The following is a 25,661-nucleotide window of genomic DNA, read 5'->3' as shown; positions in this document are numbered from 1 at the left end:
TTTTCCCTCCAAGCTGCAGTTCACGCACATCCTACAAAGACAAGTCACCTGACCCTTCCCATGCCGTCCATAATCTTGTTTGTGCTCCATGTCATGTCAGTGAACCAACCATGAACGGCGCAAATAAAACAGAACTTCAGGCTGTTACTTGAGATACTCAATGCCCGGTGGTGCAACTGTGATTGCCACCAATTCTGTGAGGTCAGGTGTTTAAGGTTCAGATCTCATCTCGAGCAGATTATTCTTCCTCTCCATTAGCATCCGTTTACTGAGCTAATTGCTTTGCTGTTATATAGTTTTATTTGCTGGGTGGGTGTTAAACACGGGTTCCCCACTCCTGAATTTTTAAAGGGCCGTTCTTCATCAGGCGAATTGCCGATGCGTCAAACCAAGTATGTGTAAGTTATGGTCAAATCTCTGAGTTTCTCCAAATCCCTTTTGTACAGGCAAACAAATTTGAGATTAGCATGTGGAGGAAAGTTCTATGTCACTAACGTTTGGCCTGAAAGCATTGGTAACCTGTGTGATTTTTTTTTTTAAATTGCCACAGTTGGTGATACGTTGGGTGATATTTGATTTGATATATGTGATGATGATGATGATGATGATGATGATGATGATGATGATGATGATGATGATGATGATTATGATTATTATGATTATGATTTTTTTATACTCTTGCCACATGATCACAATCAACTTTTGAGACACCCACCAACCAGTGGGCAATCACCATAGGCTTAAAAGACTTAGAAGACCCTCATCAGACATTCAAAATACACTTGTCATTGACTCACAAGGGACTACAGGCAAATACACTTGCATTACACTTGTCATGCGCGTACAATACATTTGCCTAACAGATGACAACATGCTTGCCATACACTTCACTGCCAGTCCAACAGAAGCCTACCTGATGTCGGAGATCTTGCGGTGCCGCCTCTCGCCGCTGTGGTGGGGGATGTCCTTGCCGCCCATGGCGAACCTCTCCAGAAACGAGTCCGGCCGCCGCACCGGCCGCGACCGCCCCCCGGAAGCCCATTGTTTGAATAGCTGTAATAACAGTCAGAAGGTGGACCATAACAGTTACCGGTATGAAGAAACAAATACAAAAGTATAGAATAACAAAATTTGAAAGATCATCGTTACCATTGCGAAATAACAGCTATAAAATGTAGATTGACAGTAAAAAATGGCGGACAATAACTGCTACCAGTATAATAAAGCAATAGAAACGTCTAGAATAACATTAAAGTGAAACACAAGTTTTAGCAGTATGGAACAACAGTTACAAGTTGTAGAATAAGAATAACAATAACAAGAAACACGGGGGAATAACAGTACAACTGTACAACCTTTTTCTCTCACCTACTCTCTCTCTTTCCCAGGACAGTTTGAAATTATGCCTGTGTCTAAGTTTTACCTTGCATAGCAGACGTTTGTGGCAGTTAGCTCTGTGTAACACATTTAAAACAATCATTTGGAGATGCCGGCAATGACTCAGCACGGAGAACAGACACAAGCTCTGCAGCAGGGTAAAGTACATCATCCAAAGAGCAGTCCACCGAACCAGAGACAAACAACTTGCCTAGACAAATAATGTTCCCGCAAATTGGTGGAAAAGGGAATCACAAAGGTTTCACCCACCGTCCGCCACAAATATCCTCACCTTCTGCTTTATTTCTAAAATGTTTCTTCAAAACCAATCGTGTCCTCCTGCCTCGTTGTGTTCAGTCACAACCACCCTTACCTTTCTGAGGTCTGGAGACCTCTCTTGAGTCCAGGTTCATACCTGAGACCTTTTGACGAGTTTTCAGTCCTTAGGTTCAACACTTGAGAACTTCTGGTGTCATTCTTCTCTGAACAATACTCCATACTTTGCTATTTTCTATTATCTTCGGTAAAATACGAAAAAAGCACACGAAGAACAGAGAAAACTCAGATAAGTTCAGCCGAGAAAACATGAAAGTAAATTAAGATGAAAACGGCTTTGTTCCCAGCCCAGACGACACTATGGATTCCAGAATGTCTGGGGGCTTTTGGGTGGTGGTGGATAGGATATGGGGACCAAAGGGAGATCACTGCAGGGCCTAAAGAGTTGCGACTGATTGGACACAAATGTGGAAATCGGTTATCGAGGCCCACCACTGGTCTTCGTTGGTGGGGAGCAAGAAATGAGCGATGCTTAACTAACATGCACATGTCCAGGGAATACAAGTTTCCACTCCTTAATAGAGTTTAGGGGACACTATAAGTACATAGGGTGGGGAAAGTCATTTTGACGAGATTAAATTGATATTAATAAACATAATTTGTTGAGAGCTGGGATTGAGATGTCCCGCGACTAGCGCAACATCCACATCAGTGAAGTCTGCAAAGATGTGAAATGATCTTCTAGGTTTTTGCCACAAACTGTTTTTTGATGTGTCAAGCATGTATGACAGAGCTGGTGGATGGAAGCTCGGTGGAATAACTCGTGCTGGTGTTTAATGAACATTGTAATCGTATTCCCAGTCGAGATGTGGAATAGGCATTTTTTCTACTGAAAAGGAAATCGTTCGTGAAGCTTTAATCCTTGTCTACACAAAGTAATGTTTTATTTGTGTTGCATTTTTATGTCCCGATTACTGTATGTATTCACCACGCTCTGGGGTCTAGGTTCTCAGAAATTACGTGTACTTTTTTATTTTGTGTAAATTGGATATTTCAAGAAATGTTTTGAGTATAACAGGATTATACCAGGAGAGCAAGGAATATACCTGCCTCACTCTTTGAAGCTACAATCCTAGGGACTGCAGTTACTGTGTGGTAGGAAAGAGTTGTTGACCAGGTGTGCTCGGATCAGGTGTGGACTCACCTACAATTATTTTGAGATTGCGTCCATTGTTATAAAAATGTAAAGGGTTGAGGCTATATTTAATCCGATATTCTGCGCACTACCCGAGCTACTACCGACAGCCACATTAGTACATATGTAATGTATCCGTTCACTATGAACATTTACGGCCCAGCAATAATGTTTCAAACATTACGGTAGGTTTACAAAAATACATCTAGGAAGATTTAACTATTCGAGAGAAAAAAAAGAAAGAAACAAGCACACAAACATTTAATAATTTTATACATTTGGCTACAAGTGTTATATTGTAACAATACTTTTATTACAGCCTCATCGTTGTATTGAAAGACAGTGCGTTTGTGTGCGCGCCCACGTCTGTACTTCAATACTGGATATGAGACTATGTAAGTATTGTGAGAGAAAGAGAGAAAGAAAGAAGCAAGAAGGAGAGGGATAAGGAAGGGAAGGAGTGAACGAAGGAAGACGGACCGTGTGTGAGCATGTTATTAGTGTCGTTAGCAATCTGAGAACAGCTGTGGGCGAAGTCCTCACAATGCTGTCAGTGGGCGTGACGTCATGTTCACGTCCTTCCAACCGTTTGGAGCCAATCAAATCCCGTTTTGTCCATCGAGCGTAAAAGCGGAGAGCTTTAGTACTTTCTACGACAAAAGAGTTCCGACACGCGTGACGAGCGCCGTCCTCTCGTAAAACTGTAAACGATCTTCTAATCGCGCGCCGCACGTGCCGAGTTGTCCGCGCCTTGCAGATGGCGGAGTGTGTGTGTGTGTAGGGGATGATTACGATCACTGATGCTCAAACGCTTACGGTTTGTATTCCATACAAGGATTTGTTTGAGAGCGAATTTGTTTTGTAGGCTTTTTCTAAGGGTCCCCTCCAAAATCTTGCAAACTTATTTTACGAGTTTATGCTCATTCGACTTTGTGAGTCGTGAGTAGTGTGGGACGGTTCACAAGTACACACTGACATCAATTTGCTTTAACGATCATTGATTCAAACTCACGAAGCATTTGTCTAGCTACGTGAATAAACGTTCACGAGGGAAAAAAATGAATCTCTTCACTGGCGGATATCACTCGTTTCACTAAAGACATGTGATCGAGAATAAAGTAACTCAACAAATAAGCATTGTTTTAACGCAAGCAATCGCAATTTTATACAATTATCGAATGTGTTCAAAGATCAATAAACATCATGTAAAAATATTTAAACGTTTAGAATAAGATTCACTGTGTGAGACAAACCTAAACGGATCCCTTACATCAACGAGAACTTACAATGGGTTAACCCAAAAGGAAATAAATTTAGAGTAAGCCCTCATTGAACCTAAATCACGAAGACTTTCAATAGGTCTCGCGAGAGATGACACATCTGGCCAAACATGTGCAGGACACACAATTAGCTCACGCTGAGCACGTGCTCGCCCATCAACCGCTGCAGACGAAGACCTTAATTGGGTCCCATGACGATGTGTGCGATGAAAGGTTTGTCGTTGGCGAGATGTCCAGGTGCAAATCGTCTGCCCTCCCTGACTATTCCTATCCTCCCTGCTCTCTTGGCCTTCATCTCCAGCGGCAGCGGTAATGAGAACCATTAGGTTATCTAGTTTCCTCTGTCTGTTTGTCTCACTCTCCACCTCTCTGTTTCGTTTGTGTTCCAAAGACTTGTGTGTGAGAAAGAAAAAAATTCAGACACACCCATTCCCCCTAAAAAGCATCAGGTTAATTAACAAAAGGGCACCACCCTCACGTAAAGATGACCCCAAGAAAAGTGGTCACCCCAAAAAATCACGAACGACCTGAAAAAGTAAGGGATGACCTTTATCTTTTTACTGTATTGGTGACAGACGCTAACCGCTACGCCACCGGACCTCTCACATATATGAGAGACAAATGAAATCCGGAAAAAAAAATAATGTCAAGTTCTTTTCTTTATTTTCACTCTGTATTCTGATCCGTTAACTTCATGTTTTGGCACAGAAAAGATGATGGGTTATCCCCTAAACTCTGGTGTTTTCTCTCTCACCACCGCTTTATCTGATTCCCTCCCTCTTTCTCGTGCGAGGGAGTGATTGAATGAATGAGAAATAAAGGAGGACGTAGATAAGTGACGCAATCTTTCTTGCGTTTGAATTCTACTCACTGCGCAGGAAAAAAAACCCAGAAAAAACAGAAGCTTAGCTCAAGTCCTACACTAATGACATTTCCCCCTTCCCCAGATGCCCAGACGTGGAAATCAATTCACTATCGACACGCACCAGTGAGCTTTCAAGGTGGAACAACTCCCTGCGTGACACCTGGACAGCTACACACGTGATCAAGAGCTCGCCACGTGAGTTGCATCGTCAGCGGTCGCTGGACCAATCGTTTTCGAGCTCATTTTGCTAGACTGGGTAGCGCAAGTATTAACATTTTTGTCGAACACAGAAATTATATATAATGCAGAAATGAAAGTGTTTATCCAAATACAGAAATGTTCTTGTCTGTCAACTTCAGAAATTAGCGTGTTTGTCGCATTCAGGAAATTGCATGCCTCGATGATGACAAAATGAGCGTGCTTATCACATGCAAATATCTGGATGTCTCTGTAAAACAGGAATTACTTCGCCTATCAGGCTAGCTTTGATGTTTTTCTTTCTATGAAGCCTTTCTCACAATTCTTATCTCATACTTAAGTGCACTGTACATAGCCAGAAAGATATATACAATTTCTTAATACTAATGTATGTAAATCTCTCTTCTTAAATCCCTATTCTAATCGCGAAGAAAATTGTTATAAGGAAAGCTATACACCCAGTCACGTGACTTAAACTGAGGGTTAAATGGCTGTATGGGCAATGAACCTTAGCGGTTTACCGTGTCGGGGCCATGTCATGTGAAAGATGGAGCCAAGCTTCTTATTCTGCTGCTTCCACTTTCACCAATACAGTCCTCAACAACTGGTGGGTGGGCAAGGAGGGTGAACTGAACAGTCGTCAACCAGTCACCTGCTCCAGAATCAAGTTCATCGATAAGCAGATACGGAGTCCCCTGCTTCCTTAAAGAAAAGCAAGTACCAGCTGTTCACTAGTTTTCAAACAAGGATTAACAAAAAGTTGCAGGAGGGGGAAGAGAAATTGGAGGAACTCATCATCTGGAAGTATTCTCCAGGGATGAATCCAGTAAAGGAGAGAATATCAGAATCGACAAGACATAATTGAGGTCACGACTGCCCTGTATAACCGAAGATCCTGAGAGAATAAAACAGTCGATAGTCAGAAAAGTGCCATAAATATGCATTTGGTGAGGAATAGCGAACAGTGCATTAGGGGGTAAACAGAATGTAATCAGAGAATAAAATGCTCGGATAGTTACGAATACTGCCACCAATATTTATTTCTCGCCCAATCTATTTACAATGTCTTTTCTACTGAAGCCAGCGCCATAAAGCTCTTGTGAGCTGTACAATTATACGTGAAGCTTTATCACATGCATTCTATCTCACACAAAGCTAGGCGAAATTCTTTGAGAAATGAATCCATAAAAGACATAAGAACCTCCCCAAATTTCATAACGCATTCAAGGAAGATATTGGGTCAAAGGTGACGCGAGGCAAGTCCCTCGGTATTAGCCGCGGAAGAAGAACGTAGAAGCTCAGGACAGGATCTGTTATTGATGAGTTCTGAAATAGGATAAGACAGGCTCACCAAGACCCATCTCAAGGCGGAATTTCTCCAAGTGACTGGGTAAAGTTCATTACAAAATATTATTGAACATTCTCCCCTACATCTGAGGGACAATTAAATGCGATTCACCAGTGAAATACAAATTTTGGAACCTCGAAGTTCTCGTTAGTGTGATTGCACGCAGGACCGTGTAAACAAGCTTCAGCAAAGGGTTCCAGGTCTCCCAGTGGTGGTAACCTAGACGACGTACGCGTATAAACTCTGACCTGACATCACACGAGTTGAACTCTTTCTCTGAAGTGAAGGTATTACAAAAATCGTCCCGTGATCCTCGGTCATAGAGGAGTGCAGTCTTGGAGCTCACACTTTGCTCGAGGTCAGCTTGTCTGAGGTCGCTGCCTTCCTCCTCTACTTCGCTGCCTTCCACAGCCCTCTTCCTAATCAGGTACCCACCCCATGGATGGGTAAACTAAGGTGTTCCCTGCGTCATACGGGTATTAACTGGCGATTGAATGCGAATTTTGGTTTGAACGCCTTTGTTCTAACTACTAGACCAGGAGAGGAGAAACTTCTATCTGCCAAGGGACTTTTGGACATTTATAACATCATTCGCCGGCAGAAAAAAAACACCAGCTTAAAAAGTTAGCTTATTATATTTGGTCAAACATTTATATTACTCATCTCTAAAGTAACAGCTAGCACTGTTCCTACACCACTGCATTGGGTTTTTTTCATTAGTTTAAAAAATGTACTTTATCATGCACTAGGCTCTTAGCTCCCCCTTTATTGGAGGACCTGTCTTCCTCTCTCGTGAACTAGAAAAACCATTCTTTGTTCAGAGTTTGATAGTCTTTTATAAATCTACTACATTAACAGTTAAGGTTACTAACATCATCATAGTCGTTATCATTAGCATTATCAAAATAAGAGAACTCCTTACTTATATTTGATGACTATCTATCTATCTATTCCTCTTCGTGCATCAGGTTGCACATAAGGCCTCAACCAGAGTCCGCCACCGATGTCGATCTGCTGAAACCCGCTCAAGGTGACCCCATGTCCAGCCCTTTCCTTTCATCTCCCTTTCCACTGTTCTTCTCCAAGTTTCCTTTGGGCGGCCTCGTTTTCTTCGGCCGTCTGGAGTCCATCGTAGGGCGACTCTGGAAAGGTCTGCTGTCTGCTGGCGGAGCACATGTCCAATCCATCGCCAACGCCTTCGTTGAACCTGCGTGGTGATGGACTCGGTTTCAGTTCTTCGGTGGAGTTCTTCGTTGCTGATGGTATTTGGCCAAAAGATGTTAAGTATGCGCCTGAGGCATCTGTTTTGGAAGACGTCAAGCTTGTTACTGATGGTTTTGGTCATCTTCCAGGATTCTGATCCGTAAAGGAGGGTGCTGATCACATTTGACTTGAAGATTCTCAGTTTGATCTTCTGGCTGATGTTTTTTGCCTTCCATGTGCTCCTGAGTGAGGCGAAGGCCTGGCTGGCTTTCGCCAGTCGGGCTCGAATCTCCACCTCCGCATCCCCGGTGTTTGACATTTTGGACCCAAGATAGGTGAAACTGTCAACTTCCTCAATCTCTTCTCCATTTAGTTTGATGCCGTCTTGGGCTCTGGCGTTCACTCTCATACTTTTCGTTTTCTTTGTGCTGATCTTCAAGCCAAGGTTTCCAGCTGTTTCTGAGAAGGCCTTTGTTTTTTCATGCATGTCTTGGTGGCGGTGTGACAGCAGGGCAATGTCATCAGCAAAGTCCAAGTCTTCCAGCGTTGTTGTTGCTGTCATAGTCATGGTCCATCTGATCCCTCTCCTCTCGCTGTCGGTGGAAGTCTTCATGATCCAGTCCATGGCCAGGATGAAGAGGAACGGCGACAGAATGCAGCCCTGCTTCACCCCGGTACTGACGTTGAAGGGGTCTGTGAGCTCTGTGTCACAGACAACCTGGGATTTGAAATCGCTGTACAGCATTGCAATGACCTGAACAAGTTTTGCAGGGACTCCGTAATGCCTCAGGATCTTCCATAAGGACTCGCGGTGGATGCTGTCAAAAGCCTTCTCCAGGTCGATGAAATTGATGTACAGCGGTGTGTTCCATTCGTTGCTCTGCTCCAGAATCTGTCGCAGAATGAAGATGTGTTCGGAGCAGGATCGCCCAGGACGAAATCCTGCTTGCTGTGGTCGGAGGTCTTTCTCAAGAGTTGCCGTCAGTCTTGACAAAACAATCTTGCTGAAGACCTTGCTGGTGAGGGAAAGAAGTGTTATGCCCCTCCAATTATTGCAGTCTCCAAGATCTCCTTTCTTGGGTAACTTGAAGATGAGCCCTGTCTTCCAAGCAACAGGGAGCTGCCCTGATTCCCAAACTTGCTTGAAGATTTCAGTCAGCTTGGGAGCTGTCACATTTATATCTGCTTTCAACATCTCTGCTGTTATTCCATCTGCCCCTGGTGCTTTGCCGCTCTTCATTGTCTTGACTGCTGCTGTCACTTCTTGCAGGCTTGGTGGGTCTGTGCAGATGTCAAGGTCTATAGCTGCTGGCTGGATGTCTGCAAGCTGAGGGGGATCTGGTCTGTTCAGAACCGACTCAAAATGTTCCTTCCAGCGCTGTAGTTTTTCTGCCTCTCCCTCGATGACATTACCGTCACGTCTTCACTGGCACATCACTGTTCTTAAACCCGTTGTTTAGCTGCTTGTTTATCTTGTACAGTGTCTTCAGGTCATTTTTACTTGCTGCATTTTTCTGCTTCATCTGCCAGTTTCTCTATGTGGTCTCTTTTGTCGGTTCTTGCCATCCTCTTTACCTCTTTGTTTAGTTTTGCATATCTTTGTCTGAGTTGTTCTTTCAGGCGTTCAGATCTGGTGCTGTTGATTCTTTGTTTGGCTGACTTTCTCTCTTCTATCTTCTTCCATGTCTCTTCTCTGATCCACTGTTCTTTCTTTTTCCGTTGGAAGCCCAGTATTTTCTCTCCTGATTCCTGTAAGACTCGATTGAAGTCATCTAAGGTCATCTCTTGTTGGTCTCCTAGTGCTTGGAACCTGTTCTTTACTTCCATAGCAAAAGCCCTTTCGATGACTGGATTTTTCAGTTTGCCAGAGTCCACTCTCTGCTGACGTGCCTGTTTTCCTCGTGATCGACGCAGCTTCAGAGAAACTGTGGCTATCACAAGAGTGTGGTCACTGGCAACGTCTGCTCCTCTGTAGGCTCTAACATCTTGAAGTGAGATCCTCCATTTTCGGTTGATGATGACATGGTCTATCTGGTTCTTTGTGGTCCCATCTGGTGATGTCCATGTTGCCTTGTGGATGTCTTTGTGTGGGAAGAGTGTGCCACCAATCAGTAGGTTGTTTTCTTCACAAAAGTCTGCCAGTCTCTCTCCGTTGTCATTGATGCTTCCGATTCCATGTTTGCCCATGACATGCTCCCTGCAGGTGTTGTCACTTCCCACCTTGGCATTGAGATCGCCGATGATGAGCAATATGTCATGGGCTGGAACGCTCTCTGAGGCTGCCTGGAGCTGATCGTAAAAAGCATCCTTGTCTTCTGCCTCAGAGTCATTTGTTGGTGCATAGCAGGCTAGCACTGTCAGCTTGGTGTACTTTGAATGGAATCTTGCTCTCAAAAGCCTAGGTCCATAAGGCTTCCATTCCAGCAGTGCCTTTTCCGTTTTCTTGTTGAGGAGTAGAGCTACTCCTTCAGAGTGCTGAGCGTCTGATCTTCCTGAGAACAAGATGGTATGTCCTGACGCTAGTCTCCTCTTTCCCGTGCCGGTCCATCTGACCTCACTGACTCCAGGATGTCCAAGTTGTAGTTGTCAAACTCCTTGACTAGTTGGAGCATCCTGCCAGTCTGGTACAAGGTCTGGACGTTCCAGCACCCCACCCTCAACTTATGCCTCGGCTTCAGTAAATCCACTATCGGGGCGCCAGCTCCCTTTCGGGTTTGGCTGTCGTCCGTCATTAGTCCAGTCACCTGGTGTGCTTCATTACCTCCGCCATCTGTGACGAGTTCTCTGGTTTTAGTTTCTGTAACATACTTTTTTTTACATGGTGGGGTTGTTAGCCCTACCACAACCTAATTTACCTCTAGGTGAGGTGTCCACCTTAGTCGCCTCTTACGACATGCCTGGCTGGATGGCAGGGACCCTATTCTTACAATGCTTGCTAGGCAAGCATACCCCGGGGTCCCACAGGGGATATTTGATGACTAGATCCATAATATTCCCACTACCCTGCAGCAGCTATCCCCTTTCCCCACCCCGACCCCAACTCCCAATTTTGCAAACTGGGTTCAAAACGAGGAAGAAAAAGAAGGGGAAAGTAAATGAACTCATCTTCTAGAATATTCGCCTGGGACGAAACCAGTAAATGACACAATACTAAAGGCCGACCAGAGATAAATTTCGAGGCGCGCTTTTTCGACTGCCTTCGATCGGCAAGAGATGGAGGTCTCGTTTGGGCCTCGTCCCGAGTGATATTGCTGGCCAGGGTGTCTCGCGCACCACCAACATTATCTCCCAGCAAGCTGGCATTGAAAAGCAACAAGGCGAGGAGATGAGGTGGGTCGGGTGGAGACGAGGGATGTTCAGCAGCTTTGAGGTCAGATTATTCCCCCTTCCTCGTCACTCCCCAGTCCAGCCCAGACCACCCCACCCTCCGTCTTTGAGCATCGCGGCTTTGCCAGGAGGTGGACTCGTGCCAGCCACCCCTCACCAGGACACTCTCAGTCTCAGCGCCAAGCCCGGGCTGGGGTTCAGCATCCTTATGGCCTTTTGTATGCACCACGTGCATCATCATTTCATTGGTAGATAGCATCTGCAGAACGTTTCATGGACGGAAAATCCCTCTTGCACGCCGGCAGTGTTTACAGGTGGATAGGTTGACAGGTGAAAGACAGGCGCAACAGAGATTGTGAGAATGGAGTAGATTCCAGAACATCCTATGGATATGTCTGCTCTGAATTCGAATTGGACCCGACGCCATCGAGCTGTCCATCAAGCTTTGATGACCATCCGAAGACCTCAGCTGTATGATCTGGATCAGGAATGACACCGCCGTCGAAATAAGAAGAAGCTGACTCCATATCCCCTCAGAATGTGTTTTACATTAATCATACTACAACACATCTTACCATCACAATATACTACACCACTGAGTATCACCACATCCTAACACAAGCTCACCAATACAAGACGTCTTGATATCACGTGACGCTGCACCTAAACTACACATCCACACTTTCTCTCTCTCCTACAAAACAACACACACAAACACACACGATACGACACCCCAAAGCAGAAAGGAAGAAACCGAGTCCATACGCACTGCCGATCTAACCTGCAGGGTGCGGACTATGCGACCCAGGGTGGTGTTGCGGAACTTCTCCTCCGCGGCGTCCTGCTGCTCGATGCGGATGATCTCGGAGCACGCGTCATCCTCCGTACGCAGCGACGGCTGGGGGCTGAGGCCGCCGTTCTCCAGCACCTCCAGCTCATCCTCCACAGCTCGTTTGCTCGTCAGCTTGTCATGAGACTGGCTGGTGGAGGCCATGATGCTACGTCATCACAGCGCCTGCGCATCTGAAAACATGGCAGAGCGACATCAGCGACTGGACGGAAACGAAAGGAGGTTAAGGTGTCAACATTACTGATGTCACGTGTCTTTGAGATGGCAAATGTCAATAGTTACTTTAGATATACAATGTTTGTCACAGTATTACCTATGTTTACCACACAGAGAGAGAAAACAAAATTGACATTCAACATGTATCTGAAAATAAAAACACCGTTTTATTCCCAAAATATTTGGTGTTCACTGAAACATTTTTGGCTCTAGTTTATAGTAAGAACTATTCGTTCCTGCTAAATTGTTTGTCCTTGTCAGCTAATAGACAGGGAACATCTCCGACTGGTGTACCTTCTTGTGTATCGTCACCAACCTCATTTCCCAGTTGTTATCCCTTCATCTAAGTAGTTAATATCCCTTGTGGTCCTCAATAATGAAGGATAAAACATTTAGAGGGAACTCCATTAGTTAATGGAGACCAAGAATAAATAGGTAAGTAAAATATTTCTCCTCATTTATCATCAAGGCTCCTTCACTTAACTTAGTTTATCATCCCATACACACCCACTCACACTCTCTCTTTCTGTCTTCATTCACTGACCAAGGCACCAAAGTACATTATCGGTACAACCTCTTGCACTGGACTACAATGTCGTTTCTGCTTAATTTTGTGGGTGCTTGCAATATAATACTTTACTCGGTGTCACTCTCAATAGATGTCTGCAGTGTTCTTACTACCCGCAGTTCATTTAGCGGCCTTTCTTGTGAACGGAACACACCAGCCCGTCACTTAATTCACTTTTAGTCCGTAGGGAGGCGCGATGATTGGGTGCTGGCGGCACGCCTCTAACGATGTATGTACAGTCAAACCTGGGCCCTACATGGGTGGCACTGAGGTCACTTTGTTTGCAAGTGCATCTCAACGACTGATGTTTGATAACTAACCATTACTTCAATCAAATCGCATGTTCACATCTGTTTAAAGCTAAGATGTGAGTGGTGTGGTTGTAATGCAGTGTAACGTTGTTGGTGTTTGACATAAAGTCTTTCACAAAAAAATGTGTATGATAAATTTAGTGCTATTGAGGATTAAAGCAAGGGGACTTGGTAGACTCAGCTGTCTTTACTTACTTCCAATGCACACATGTGCAGTTCTAAAACTTTCAGTTCTTGCGATACTGAATGAGGACATGCGTGGCCATCAGCTACAACAACTAGAACCGCCATTTTGCTTCTGTCTGGATTCACTCAATTATCGACAAAATAGATTGCCATGCCTCTGAACGAGACACACTCTTCTATCCACTTCTTCTTCAGCGTTTAGTCTTTTCCTTCCCCAATTTTAAAAAAAAACTACTTGCTTTAATACAATCGGAATTTTGATCTTTTATAAAACTTTGTTTTCGAATGAAATTACGTTTCTTAAAGAGCATTGAAAAAATTGCTATGTGGGTTTTATTTTATTTTTTCTCCCATTTCACACAGTTATGGTCTAATGCAAGAGGAAGAGTTGACAGTTACCATGGAAAGGATGAAAGTATCGGGATTGCTACTTCCTGAAGATGAGTTTCATTATGTCATCACTCGCCATAACATTTATCTGCTGACCTACTGAACTATGGGTCACTGAGTCTTAAATGGCAGAAAACTGAAATCACAACAACTTGGCAGAATAATCGCGATTAGAGGTTACAAATGTATTACTTATAATTACTCATATGTAGATTGCAACGTAATAGTGATAATAATATAAATAGATAAGATAAAAGAAAGGAACATCATGAAAGGAGAGAAAGAGTAGGGTGGTTGTTGGGCGAGTGGGACGGACGGTGTGTTTGCGTATCCAAGGGTACAAACGGAGAGGTCAGCTTTCATTTATGCTCACAAAGCAAACAAACAACCAAAAAAAAACCTGCATATTTTCGAGAGAGGGGAAATGACTGAATGAAGGCATGTCAGTTGGGCGCATTCATCTTCATATTATCGACGTAGAAATGTGCCAGTGGAACTCGAAATTGCAAAATCTGTTACTGATAACTGACAGGAAGAAATAAAAATTTATTTTTAAAAAAACGAAAAAAAAGTCGATGAGAATATTTTACAACCTTTTCGCTTCAGCGAAGGCCGTTAAATCAATTTCATCACAAAATTTACACAGGGACGCCATATTTTGACGAGGGGAAGAATAAAAACACGGTTAAGAGAAGCTGGCGTGAGCACGAGGACGCGGTTCAATGGCGCCATGTTGAGCCGACTCATGAGTCACGCTGTTCTTTATTTCATGCACCACAGGTATTTTCTAAACCAACTAATCAGGAGTTTTTGCAATGGCCGCACGCTACGAACCATGTCTAGCCACGCGAGAAAACATTTTGTGGACCTGCGATCGCAAGATTTCAAACTGACCTCATCGTGTAACACGACATCCACCGTCGGGGCACATAAATCTCCTCCGTCTTTTGAATCGGAATTGAACTGAATATATCCCTGATCTTGGAAAGTTTTACAAGATGTTCATAGAATTTTGTTTTACGCATTTTCCCATAATCAACAATATTAGAATAGCCTTATGTAAAGAACTGCCTCAGGTACAATAAAGAGATTATGCTGAGACCATGAGACATAGGTGGACTGCTGTCTGTCTGCCAAGACCAACGCTTAGTCTCTTGCGAAGTTCTCCTCTGTTAGTCTCGGCGAGCCTAATCATTGAATGTGACTCAACCGGAAGCTTTGTAGTAGCATGCCTCGGTTTAGTAGTTAACTGGAAAAAAAATTGTCTGCCAGCAGTCCAGGACTACAAGTTCGTGGTGAGATTTTTCTCTACTGCCGTCTGAACCTTGTCCGAGTACACAGTTGTCTGAGAAAGAAAAATTACTCCGATACCAGGGGCTGCCGCCAGCAAGGGAGCGACAACAAAAGAGCCATTTGTATCTAGGGGAGGGAGGCATGGAGTTGGGGGGAGGACAAACGCCTTTGGTAATCGATAACCAGTAAAAACTGTAATCCAACGCAGACTGACCCTGAGCGTTGACCCATGACCCTCCGTCTACACTTCCGGGGCTTGTGACAAGGCGGCTGCGCTTGAGCACGGCCCCTCCTCAGAGACTCCAGCTGTTTCGATCGTCCTGGTCCGTGCATCAGTCTCGAGACCATCAGCAACCGGAAATGGTAAACGAGATGTCAGCGCCCGTGTCCTCGGACTCTGTTGGAAGCGATGGCACGGTGGGAGTGGAGGACAGGGCAAAGGAATGGCGAGCATAGGAAAGGATGAATGAAGAGGGAGTTCCGACAGCGGCGACGAAAGGCCATTTAACAGTCACTTTTTGTTTTTGACAGGTGGTGTTGGGGGCATGTAGGTCCAGCGTGCTTGGCGTAGGTGATGCGCCCACCCTCATTATATGTGCGCTTTGACATTTTCGATATTCTGTTCAAGTTCTTGGGTAAGTGAGTTTTTTTTAATATGTTTTATTTCAATATACTTGTCAATTTCCAATAGGAAATTAAATGAGCATGAAAGATGTTTTTCGTAGCGATCCATACTTTCTTGTTCCACTTTCATCGGGAGAAGCAACCAAGTCACTTGTGCTTCATTTCACAGAAGGTATCTGTGAAGTTTCAGTTACCTTTTCCATATTAGATGATCTCCCCCTCATTTACCGTTTCAGAAATGGTTCACTAGGCCTAGCTTTTCTAGGAATCTGGTGAGGGGCTGGGTGTGTTCTGGTTTTTTAACAGAATGTAAAAGATAGTGACACAATCTCTGAATACAGATGTGCAAACAAAAATTAAAATGGAATAAAACTTCCAATATGCTGAATGTGGTTTGCACCACAAGATAGTAGAAGACCAACAGACACGTGCACTCGTATTCTCTGACTCAGGGAATGAATCGTTCGTTTTGAAAAGACGCGCAAAATACAAATTCACGAATAACTCTCTCCTCACAGAAAAAGCAAAAAAACAAAGTCGGTTTTGATTCCAACACTCTGAACACAAAATAAACTGTTCCTGTCACGAGAGCAAGAAGGAAGAAGCTGGCCTCGACAGCGAAGGTCAGAGTCGGTTGTAGATAGATGAACAAGCGCTCTGTCTTCTTATTAAAGTCCAAAGGACGCCCAGACCGAGAGAGAACTGCCCCAGGTTTCTGTTAAACAATAAAACTGTCTCGTCACGCTGCATCAACATCCAGCATGCCATCCCCTCCCTCACCTCACCATACCCATCCCTGCATTTATTTTATTTATTGTTCATGGCAAGGGTAGATCCTGTGGAGGTTTTTTCCTCTGTACTTCCTAATCGCTTGGATACGTCAGCAAGCTCAAAAACAAGTCTCGGTTCCTGAGGCGACAGAAAACCATAAAAGACAATTAAAGCTGGGTGACAATTAACAAGACCATTAACCTTTCCGATGCTGTCTCGCATCGTAAGGTGTAACGCCAACGGCAGGTGTTCTCGCGTGACGGCCTGCCATCAAATTTTGAGTTTGAGGGTATCCTAGCGACCAGGAAATACAGAAAAACACAGAATCTACACCGGGATTAATGCAGTGACTACAGTCCACCCATGATCCTCTACATTTGTATCCGTTTTCCAGGACTGGACCTGGGGTCTGTAGTCGGAACCACCAAAACATTCGTCTGACTTCGTCGAAGCCAAACTTCCTCTAACATCATCCATTCGAAAACAGGTGTCTGATTAAAGAAACCTTTTAGCGGTCTCCCTTTTTTTTCACATTTATTACATGCAGACATGTGAAGAAGAACTTAATAATCATTAATGTGTTACCAGACAGCCACTGAGCTGTGTAGATGGAGTCTGGGATGTCTCTTCCCTGAAGTAACAAATCTCTACAACAACTATCAGGTTTTTAAAGTATTCCGATACACAAAGCAAGAATAGCTTCCGTGTACAATGTCTTTCAGGTTTGTTTCCATTTAATTACGAGTCGTCATATTTTCGTACACTTAACTAAATGGACTCCATATTAAGAGGATTGCAGTCTCAGGGCGTAAGATGATAAATGGAAGGTAAATAAAATAATTTTATTTGGTATTTAGAGTTTTCTCTACAAGTCAACTGCTTTTATACTTTGACATAGCATGTCTAATGTATGCTTTGGGGGATGCCTATATTTAGATAATAATATATTAGCACGAGCTTTGATCCTCAGTCCTTGCCATTTGCCGGTAGAATACAATTTTCTGCCTTTCTGCACCTCACTCAAGCTAGCACCATTTCAATAAGAGGTTGATGAAAGTGTCTCGATTATTAACCTCTTAGCATGTTGACGAAAAGACACCCCCACCCTCTGCAGTCTTATGACAAAAACCAACCCCCACGGTAAAACTCGCACAGGGGGGGCAAGCAGAATATATAGTTTACAGCAACCCCCGGCGACGGTGAACACAGCTTTCATCCCTTGAGAATACCAGCCAACGGCTTATGGCGCCTTGTAGTATCTGCTTCTCTCCCCTGGTAATCATGTCGCTCTGAAGTTGATGAAAGTGTCGCTGGGGCTTCACGAACCCCTTCTGTAAGCTTGTTTCATAACGGGCCAGTGCATGATTTGCATACACTGATCACCGAAAATTGATAAGAAAAAAATATACGCTATGCCCAACAGGGCTAAGGAAATGAAAGACAGAGTAAAAAAAAAAAGAGAGTGAGCGATAGAAAAAGTCATTGCAAACATTCACAACCTTATCTACTTGACACTAATCTTTGATAATAGCAAACAATGTGCTAAAGATATTAAATAAAAATAGGATGATTAAACATATTTCATGCGGTTTAAGCAGAAGTGTAAATTGTATTCGGACTTAAAATAGTATTAGTGCGACACATGCCGGTGATGTAGCCGCCGTGTGAAGAGGACTATTAGAGAATGTTTATACTGTCATCCACACAAGCGTAAATGAAGTGTATGAAAACTGATCGAGGTCGTTATATCCACAGCTAAAATATATAACATGATACATACATATCACCATAAATGTAAATAATGGTATAATTGTTCATGGCTAATTGTTAAAAAGATATTTATTGATGAGATACATATAGATACCGTATGTTGAAAATAATAAGGACATGTGAAGTAAAAGATTTTCTTAAATTTATGCATTGGCAAGCCATTTACTAGTATTCCTAATACAATGCTATATATCTTTCTGAAAGTCAGTGACCTACCAGAGAGTGAGAAAGCTGGTCTTAGAAAAAAAACTCAACTGTTGACCATATCTTTGTAATATCTAATTTTATTTATTCAACGAAAAAGATAACACTACTGTGTACTTTCAGGAAGTCCCTTGACGATATGCAAAGGACTATTTTGTGGGAGAAATGTTTAGCTATGGCATTAACGGAAAAGTGTTAAATGTTATAAAAGATATTTACCTGAAGGCTAAATCCTTTAAAAAAAAACAGCATACACGCACCCACAAAAATGTGTACATACACAAGTATATCTGCAAAACCCCTCAAACATTCGACACACACACACAACCTCTCTGACGACTTACAAAAAAAATGCTTTCTCCAAAATTAATGGATGCGATACATCTTAAGCCCAAACCAAAACAAAAAATGCTGGAAAGAAAATCCCGAAATGGACTTTAAGAAAACAATGAGATGATTTTAGAGAAGCCTGCTAACATTGCTGCCATGTAGTTCTCAAAGCTAGTCGGACATCTTGCCGTGATGGCGGTGTTGCTAGACTAGAATAGTGGCATAGCTAGTGTTAAAAGACTAGATATCTTCATCCTCTCATAGCGTTGCTAGATTGAAACCTGAATATTATGGTTGGCTAGATGTGTTTCCTGTATGGTAGCTATAATCATCACATAAAGCTAATGTAGTAGCTAAATGAAAACATCACTAGTGTCGCTAGGTCAGACGACTTCACACAGAGAGCCAGTAGCAATACCTTAGGATCTGGATGTTATTGTTCTTTGTAGAACATGGAACAGCTCAAACCATGAACATAGAAAAACAGAGAGACAATGAAAAATAAAGTGAGCAGCAGGAAGAGGAAAAGGAGAAAATGGAAAAGAAGACCAATTTAAAGATGTCAAGGAAAAAATGTTAGTTCAGATGGACAAGGAAGGAGAGACTGAAGACAGAGAAAAAGACAGACAAATCAAAGGGAAAGGAGGCCAAAGGACAAGGAGGCAAACTATCAGTAAGCTTCAACCCGACTGGCTGTTTTATTTCCCTCTTAAACGAGACACTTAAACGGCAATACTAAGCGCGGATCTGATCAGAGAAACTCGCGATATTAAACAATTAATCCTCCCTCTACGCCGGACTCTGGGGGAGAATCCACCCTGTAAGCAATCGATCACGCGATGACAAAGCCCCCCGGGGTAGAAAGATAGTGGGGGGGATGGTGAGGGAGGAGGGTAGCTGGGCCGGGGGCGGTAGACCTTGGTGCTGGTGCAAGCCGTGTCTGTCCACCCACTTTCCTTTCAACTCGGGACATGATGCGGGATGCTCCAGAAAGCGTGACGCGCTGCTCAACCGGAAAGTCAAAGAGGATGAAGGTCGAGGAGGTAAGCCAGGCCTGAAGCAAATCACTTGTGTTTGGTGGTGGGAGGGGGAGTAGGATAAAAAAAATAAACAAAGACATAATCGAACATAAAATCACATGAAAGCAAAGGGAATCACTAATGACAATGTGCAGCATGAGATCGATTCTGCGAAATCCTTGCTGTGTGCTTCTGCACAGGCGGTACCCCTTGTGAACACCCCACTCACTCCCCCGTCAAAAAAAAAAACAAAAAACAAAAAAAAAAAAAAAACCGCTTGCTCCCGCCCAGCGCGAGGATTTACGAGGTATGACGTCAGCCGTGACTCAAGTCTGATGAGATCGAGTACAGGCTTGGGTCGCTGACTGCTGCTCCAACGCAGCCCCACAAAGCGCCTACAAAAATATGATGATGATGACGACGACGATGACGACGACAATGATGATGACGACGACGTAGACGACGACGATGATGATGATGTATACGGTCGTATATATATATCAGAGGGAAGGGTGGACACAAAGACAGTTGATGATATGTAGCACAGTACTGGGAAACGCTCGTGTTTTATTTTGTTTTGTTTTGTTTTGTATTTTTGCAGCTGACGGACACTGATACAAGTTATTCATAAGCTTTGTCTGCATTTAAAAAGTAACATATAGATGTAACGACAGCGATGGACGGGAAATGACGAGTCGTCATGTTGCTGTTCTCCGTGGATCAAAGATGTTAACACTCTCTAACTCCCTCGGCGATTCTTTCTATTAGTCTCTGAATTGTCATTTTTTTAAAGACTGTGAGGATTGTTTTCGGGATGAGAGAAGTTTCAAATCGATTTAATGCAGGAGCTATGATACCCAGGAAAAGGAGATTAGAACGCAGAGACAAAAAAATAAAACAAAAAAACACACGCACATGCGCAATTCTATGCTCCTCCCCCGACACACACACAAGTTCATACTTCAGTGAACTTTATATTTTTTAAATTGTAAGTGGGGTTCTGTTCTGGTCGCTGTACATATTCTTTTCCCTTTGATAATTTGTAAATGGAGAGAAAATTCTTGGACAAGGGAGGGCGTAGATTCTTCTAATGTAATTCGTTTCAACGTATTCAGAAACGAGAGGATTTGGCGGTGCGGCTTACAGACACTCATCAAGGTGTAGGTTGCATGTGAGGTCGTAAGACATACTTGTTTAGCTAAAAGATTTTCATCTTAATTCTCAAAAATCACCGTTGGCTGATTTGTATGTGATGCCCTGAAGTCTCAAGTGACCTGTCTTAAGTGGCAAATCAACAATTCACACCAAACTTTGACGCACCTGAGACCGGCAACTTAAAACATATTTTCAAGATCACACATGCAACCGACCCCAGATCGATGGCTTGATACCCGAAGCTTTCTATGTACCCACACGCGCTTTTGTGAACATACTTGTTCAGGTTTTCCTATAAATATCCTCAAGACAAATGCCAAAGTTTACACACACTTGTTTTTTTTTCGAAATGTGCGGCTACATTCAGCAGGAACAATACTTAAATAAAACAGTGTTGGAGTCTGTTTGCGGTAGAGCAAATAAATAATAAGTAAGAGAAGAGCTACATTTGTATTACAACCAAACAAATAATAAATATATGATCCCACTCCAGAAATTAAATGACTTGATAGACTCGAGAGCAAGAATTTAATTATCGAGGACACCATCACAGGTAACCAACAACTACGACTTCACGGAACAGTGACTCTCCGTAGGAAAACCTCTCCTCTCCCTCGAAAACCAACACGTTGCAGTGTGTGACGCATCGGCGTTATCTTACCGGGAACAACCGTGACGTCATGATTTGCGACGTTTGCCAGCCTCTTGAAGATGTGAAGGATGGGAGGAACAAAAGAACGCATTAGACCAAAGAAAGATCAGTTATTACTTTTAAAATCTGTTGACTGGCGTGCAAGAACTGAACCTTCATTAGAGTAACTGATACTCTCAGTTCTTGTTATTTGGTTCCTCTTTATGTTTTCTGTATTCGGTTTTATTCAATTCACACACACACACAGAGTAGCAATAAAAGGAGGATAGGAAAGCAAGAGACCGAGACCATTAAAGTATCGTTGAGCTTCCAAGCAAGCCTATCCCAAGAACCATCATTTTCCAGTCACCAAAGCAGCATAAACCCAGGCTTATTTAATACACTGACTTGCAAGCAAGAGTTCCCCACGCACCAAATAAATGTCATGCGAGGTTTTGAAGACAAAAGGACAATAACTAGGCGTCGACCGTCCACTGAGGCCTCATCATCGAGTCCCAGGGCGAACCGAAACCCTCTTCTACGTCTCAGACATCACATCACGTTTGTAGGACTTCACCAGCAGCATGGATCCAGAAGACTGTAAGAACTTTGCCCATAAATGAAAGTATTTCCATTGGAACGAGCCATTGTCCTTTTCTGAACATTTTTAGTGTTGTTCGCATAATGCGTGGGCAACCTGCTTCGAGACTGATAACTTACATTGACTGTAATAGAAATTTATCATATTTTCTCAAACTGGAAGACAATGTGTCTGGAAACTACTTCTGCTGATTTTAAGCATTTCGAGACTAGAGGCTGATATGTATGGCGAAGAGAAAACACGGTAGTAAAGTTGATTTAGTAAATGTTATAAAAACTGACGAAAAACTCAGGTTTTAGAGCTTTCGATCGAGAAGATTGATTCTGTGGACTAATTCGCACACCTGCTCTCTCTCTCCCTACTTATCTTGCTACCAATTATCTCTATCCTCCTTGTTCGTGGGTTTTCACGATTTGATTAGTATGAGTATCGAATGCTGACAGGAATCCATTACAATAATACTGTACATCTCCCCTCACCACCGCCAACCCCAACCCCGCACACAATTACAGCGAATCACAAACAGACATAGTCCTGGCAAAAACATCGTGTTTAGAAATTTAATCAACCGACAACACGTTATCATTTTAATTATAGAAACTTTTGAAAAGCAGCCACCTTGATCGTGAAGAGACCGCGAGTCAGAAACGCTGGTAATTCTTTGTTGTGCCCTGTAGTGATGCTTTAACCTTAACTGAAAAATCCTCAGAAAAATTACTTGTTAAAACATTCTTTCTCGAAATCACTGTCGAGTTTTGTCTTTTTACATTTCTCGGTCTTCCATTAGATAAATTTCTCGTATGACAGCAAAAACGCAATTTTAAATAGAAACTGATTTGCTGATGTGCCTTAGCTAAGACACTCTGTCTTTTTAAGTCTTGATGAAGACAGATAACATTGAGAGTGATGAGACTGAATATCGAGAATATTAAGAATAATGGGAAGAGATGCGATTTTTTCTAAAGCCAACCTAAACTTGCATGGGGCATGGCTCTTTAAGAAACGCTGAGAAACATCCTAAATCATAAAAAAAAATTAATAGATGTTGATGTTTATTGCAAATCTCTTCTATTATCAAATGACGACGTCTCCTCGAAAACTTGCTATAAATAGAATATTAGTGACAGCAGATGAAATGACTAATCGTTCAACGACAACATCCAAGCATCAAGCAAGTTGGAAAAATGAAAACCATCCCTTACTGTTCGCCACTGAATGCTGAAGGACTACCGCTGTCACTACGCGGCGGTAGTGGTGGAGTTGGTAGCTTGGACATAGCCATCAGAGATCACTGCACTTTCCATACATCCTTCCACAACTGCAGCTAAGTTGTGGGGGGTGCACGCACGGTGACGCTTGCTGTCACGGTTGGTCCCGCTGGTAACTGTCCGGTTCCCCCCCAAAAAAATCCGTCGTATCCGAGTCTCGAAACGATGACACCTCTGTGGGTGGTGGGTCACAAAAAAGAGGAGGGGTTGTTGTGGTGGTGGTGGTGGGGAGGGGGAAGGAGAGGTAGAAGTGCTTCGGAGTTGAGAGGTTGAGACCCGCGGGAGCAGCGGTTCTGGAAGGATGGGGTTATCTACCTTTTTGAGAGGAGAAGGCAGCAGCCGCGGACTTGCGTCTCGAACACTAGCGCATCCCACCTCCACTCGGCCGCCGTGAAAAACTGTCGTCTGCCGATTGATCTACCAGTGCGAGCCCGCCTGCCGCTCCTGCCGCGCTCAGCCCGCGTCAATGGTGGCAGTGGCGGTGGTGGTAGAGGTAGCGTCGGTGGTGGTTGTGGTGGAGTCGGCTTTCATTGTTTGCAACGCATGCACGCACCCACCCACCCATCTGGTGGATAGTCACGGTGTGGGGGAAGGGATCAAGGGGGAGTGGGGGGTGGGGCTGAGAAGATCTGCCTGGACCATCTGTCTCCTCCCCTGCAGGGGTGAGCGGTCTCTCGCTTTAGTTTCAGAGGACTATTGGGGTGCACATTGGATTTTTTGTTGTTGTTGTTGTTGTTGTTGTTGTTTTCCTGATGACTGGGTAAAGCTCAGTCTAAGATACTATTTCGTTAAACCTGTGTGAATACCCGCTTTTCGGTGTTGAGATACACGTCATGCGCAAAGAGGTCAAACTCGTGACGTCACGTTGTACCCCCAAAATTCACATATTATCCAGGTTTTCCTGAAGGTTTCACACATAAGTAAACATATCTAATCGCTATTTTTACATTTATGTTGTTGACTTCTTTCTTCACATTGGTTTGTAAGCGTGTTTCTTCAAAGCAGAAGGGGTTATTCACCCTGATTTGGGGGAAAGTAGCTTTATCTAGTCATACGAAAAAATTGTTCCCTACTAAACTCCTTAAAATCAGGCCGTTCGAGGAAGAAAACTCTACGTTATTCGCAGTTAGAGGATGGGAAGGGGTTGCAGCTGATGAATGTTTGGTTTAAAGAGACATCGTCGTCTTCTTTTGCTTAACTTCTCTATCACGTTATCAGCCGTTGAGCTGGCTGATTGGCTAATGATTGATTGATCTAATGGCTTATTAATAGACCTGATTAATCATTGACTAAACGGCTGATTGATCGCCTGATAAATGGGAAAGCGAATAGCCGAGTGGAAAGAGCATCGAACAATAAACAGTTTAATTCCTGTTTGACGCCTGTAACTTCCCCTTTGTTTACCCCACACATTGAATGGGTATCTGAGGACCCTTAGAGGATGGCTTATGAAAGACATCGATGGAGAGAAGATTATTCTTATGTTCTTATTCTTCCACTCACTTCTTGTTCTTCTTATTCTTTCTTTCCTTCAATCAGTACTGCTATTCCTATCCCTACCATTACTACGAAAAATTACTAAAGTTGTTTTTTTTTCAATTACTCTAGAGGATAAGAGTGTGGCTGAGGGTAGTAAGAAGACAATGACATGGACCTCAATTTGAAACTGGCCAAAGCTGCAACTGTCACGGATCACTCACATTTACCATGACAACGATGCAGGCAACATGCTGATGTAGAATACGTTACTGCTGTGTTTCCCTCGTCATACACCACACGACGCTTTCCGACATAATCTGAACAAGTAATTCTGCCCCAAATCGATTTCTCGTAGACTTTAGAAGGCTCACTCATGTTCTTAAATAAAACCTTCCGACGCTGCATGCAAGGCAAATAACGAGCATGTGGAATGAAGAAGTGGTCACAGGAAGCAAGAGAGAAGAAATGGACGTGTGTTAGTAAAAAAAAAAAATCTTACGTTCAGAATATGCAAAATATTGTAAATGTTTTATTTATTAGTTGTTTACTTTTTTGGTGACTTTATACTATTTAGGAATCGGGGAGATGAAGATGGGGGGTGGTGGTAAAAAGGATGCCTGAGATCGAAGGAAACTTGGAATACTCAAGAAAAAAAACACGCGTTCATCCAGAGAGAAGTGCTTATGTCCCAAGACGAAATTGAACCCAGGACCATAGGATCTTTACCAAGGTGATGACTTAAGCGATTGAAATTTTGCTTCAGTATGTCAATGAGTCTTGTACAGTATACAGACAAGGTTTGTTACCAGTACAGTAGACGTTGTCGTACATATAGGGTGGGCCTGGTGGTGAGAATGAAAGGTCTGCACTCTTCTGAGGGATTTCCAAACACGAAAGTAGTCTCCTAGTCTCTAGTCTCGTTCCTG

General features: G+C 43.3%; 1 protein-coding gene across 2 annotated transcripts in view; it reads right to left on the bottom strand.

Annotated features, from left to right (window-relative positions):
* Window positions 1-23,899, bottom strand: part of LOC112560706 (cyclic nucleotide-gated cation channel alpha-3-like) — a 41,132-nt gene extending 17,233 nt beyond the window's left edge. The window contains exons 1-3 of one of the 2 annotated variants that reach the window (XM_025232719.1): window positions 23,191-23,899; window positions 11,839-12,092; window positions 914-1,053 (exon numbers count right to left, since the gene is read on the bottom strand). In XM_025232719.1, the coding sequence (XP_025088504.1) occupies window positions 914-1,053; window positions 11,839-12,063 (365 nt within the window). In that variant the 5' untranslated portion in view covers window positions 12,064-12,092; window positions 23,191-23,899. The remainder of the gene's footprint in view (window positions 1-913; window positions 1,054-11,838; window positions 12,093-23,190) is intronic. The other variant, XM_025232720.1, reaches the window with a different exon arrangement.
* Window positions 23,900-25,661: the final 1,762 nt, after the last annotated feature.

The sequence above is a fragment of the Pomacea canaliculata genome, linkage group LG3, assembly GCF_003073045.1.
Source record: "Pomacea canaliculata isolate SZHN2017 linkage group LG3, ASM307304v1, whole genome shotgun sequence".
Taxonomy (NCBI): Eukaryota; Metazoa; Mollusca; class Gastropoda; order Architaenioglossa; family Ampullariidae; genus Pomacea; species Pomacea canaliculata.
This window is presented reverse-complemented; position numbering and strand designations above follow the sequence as displayed.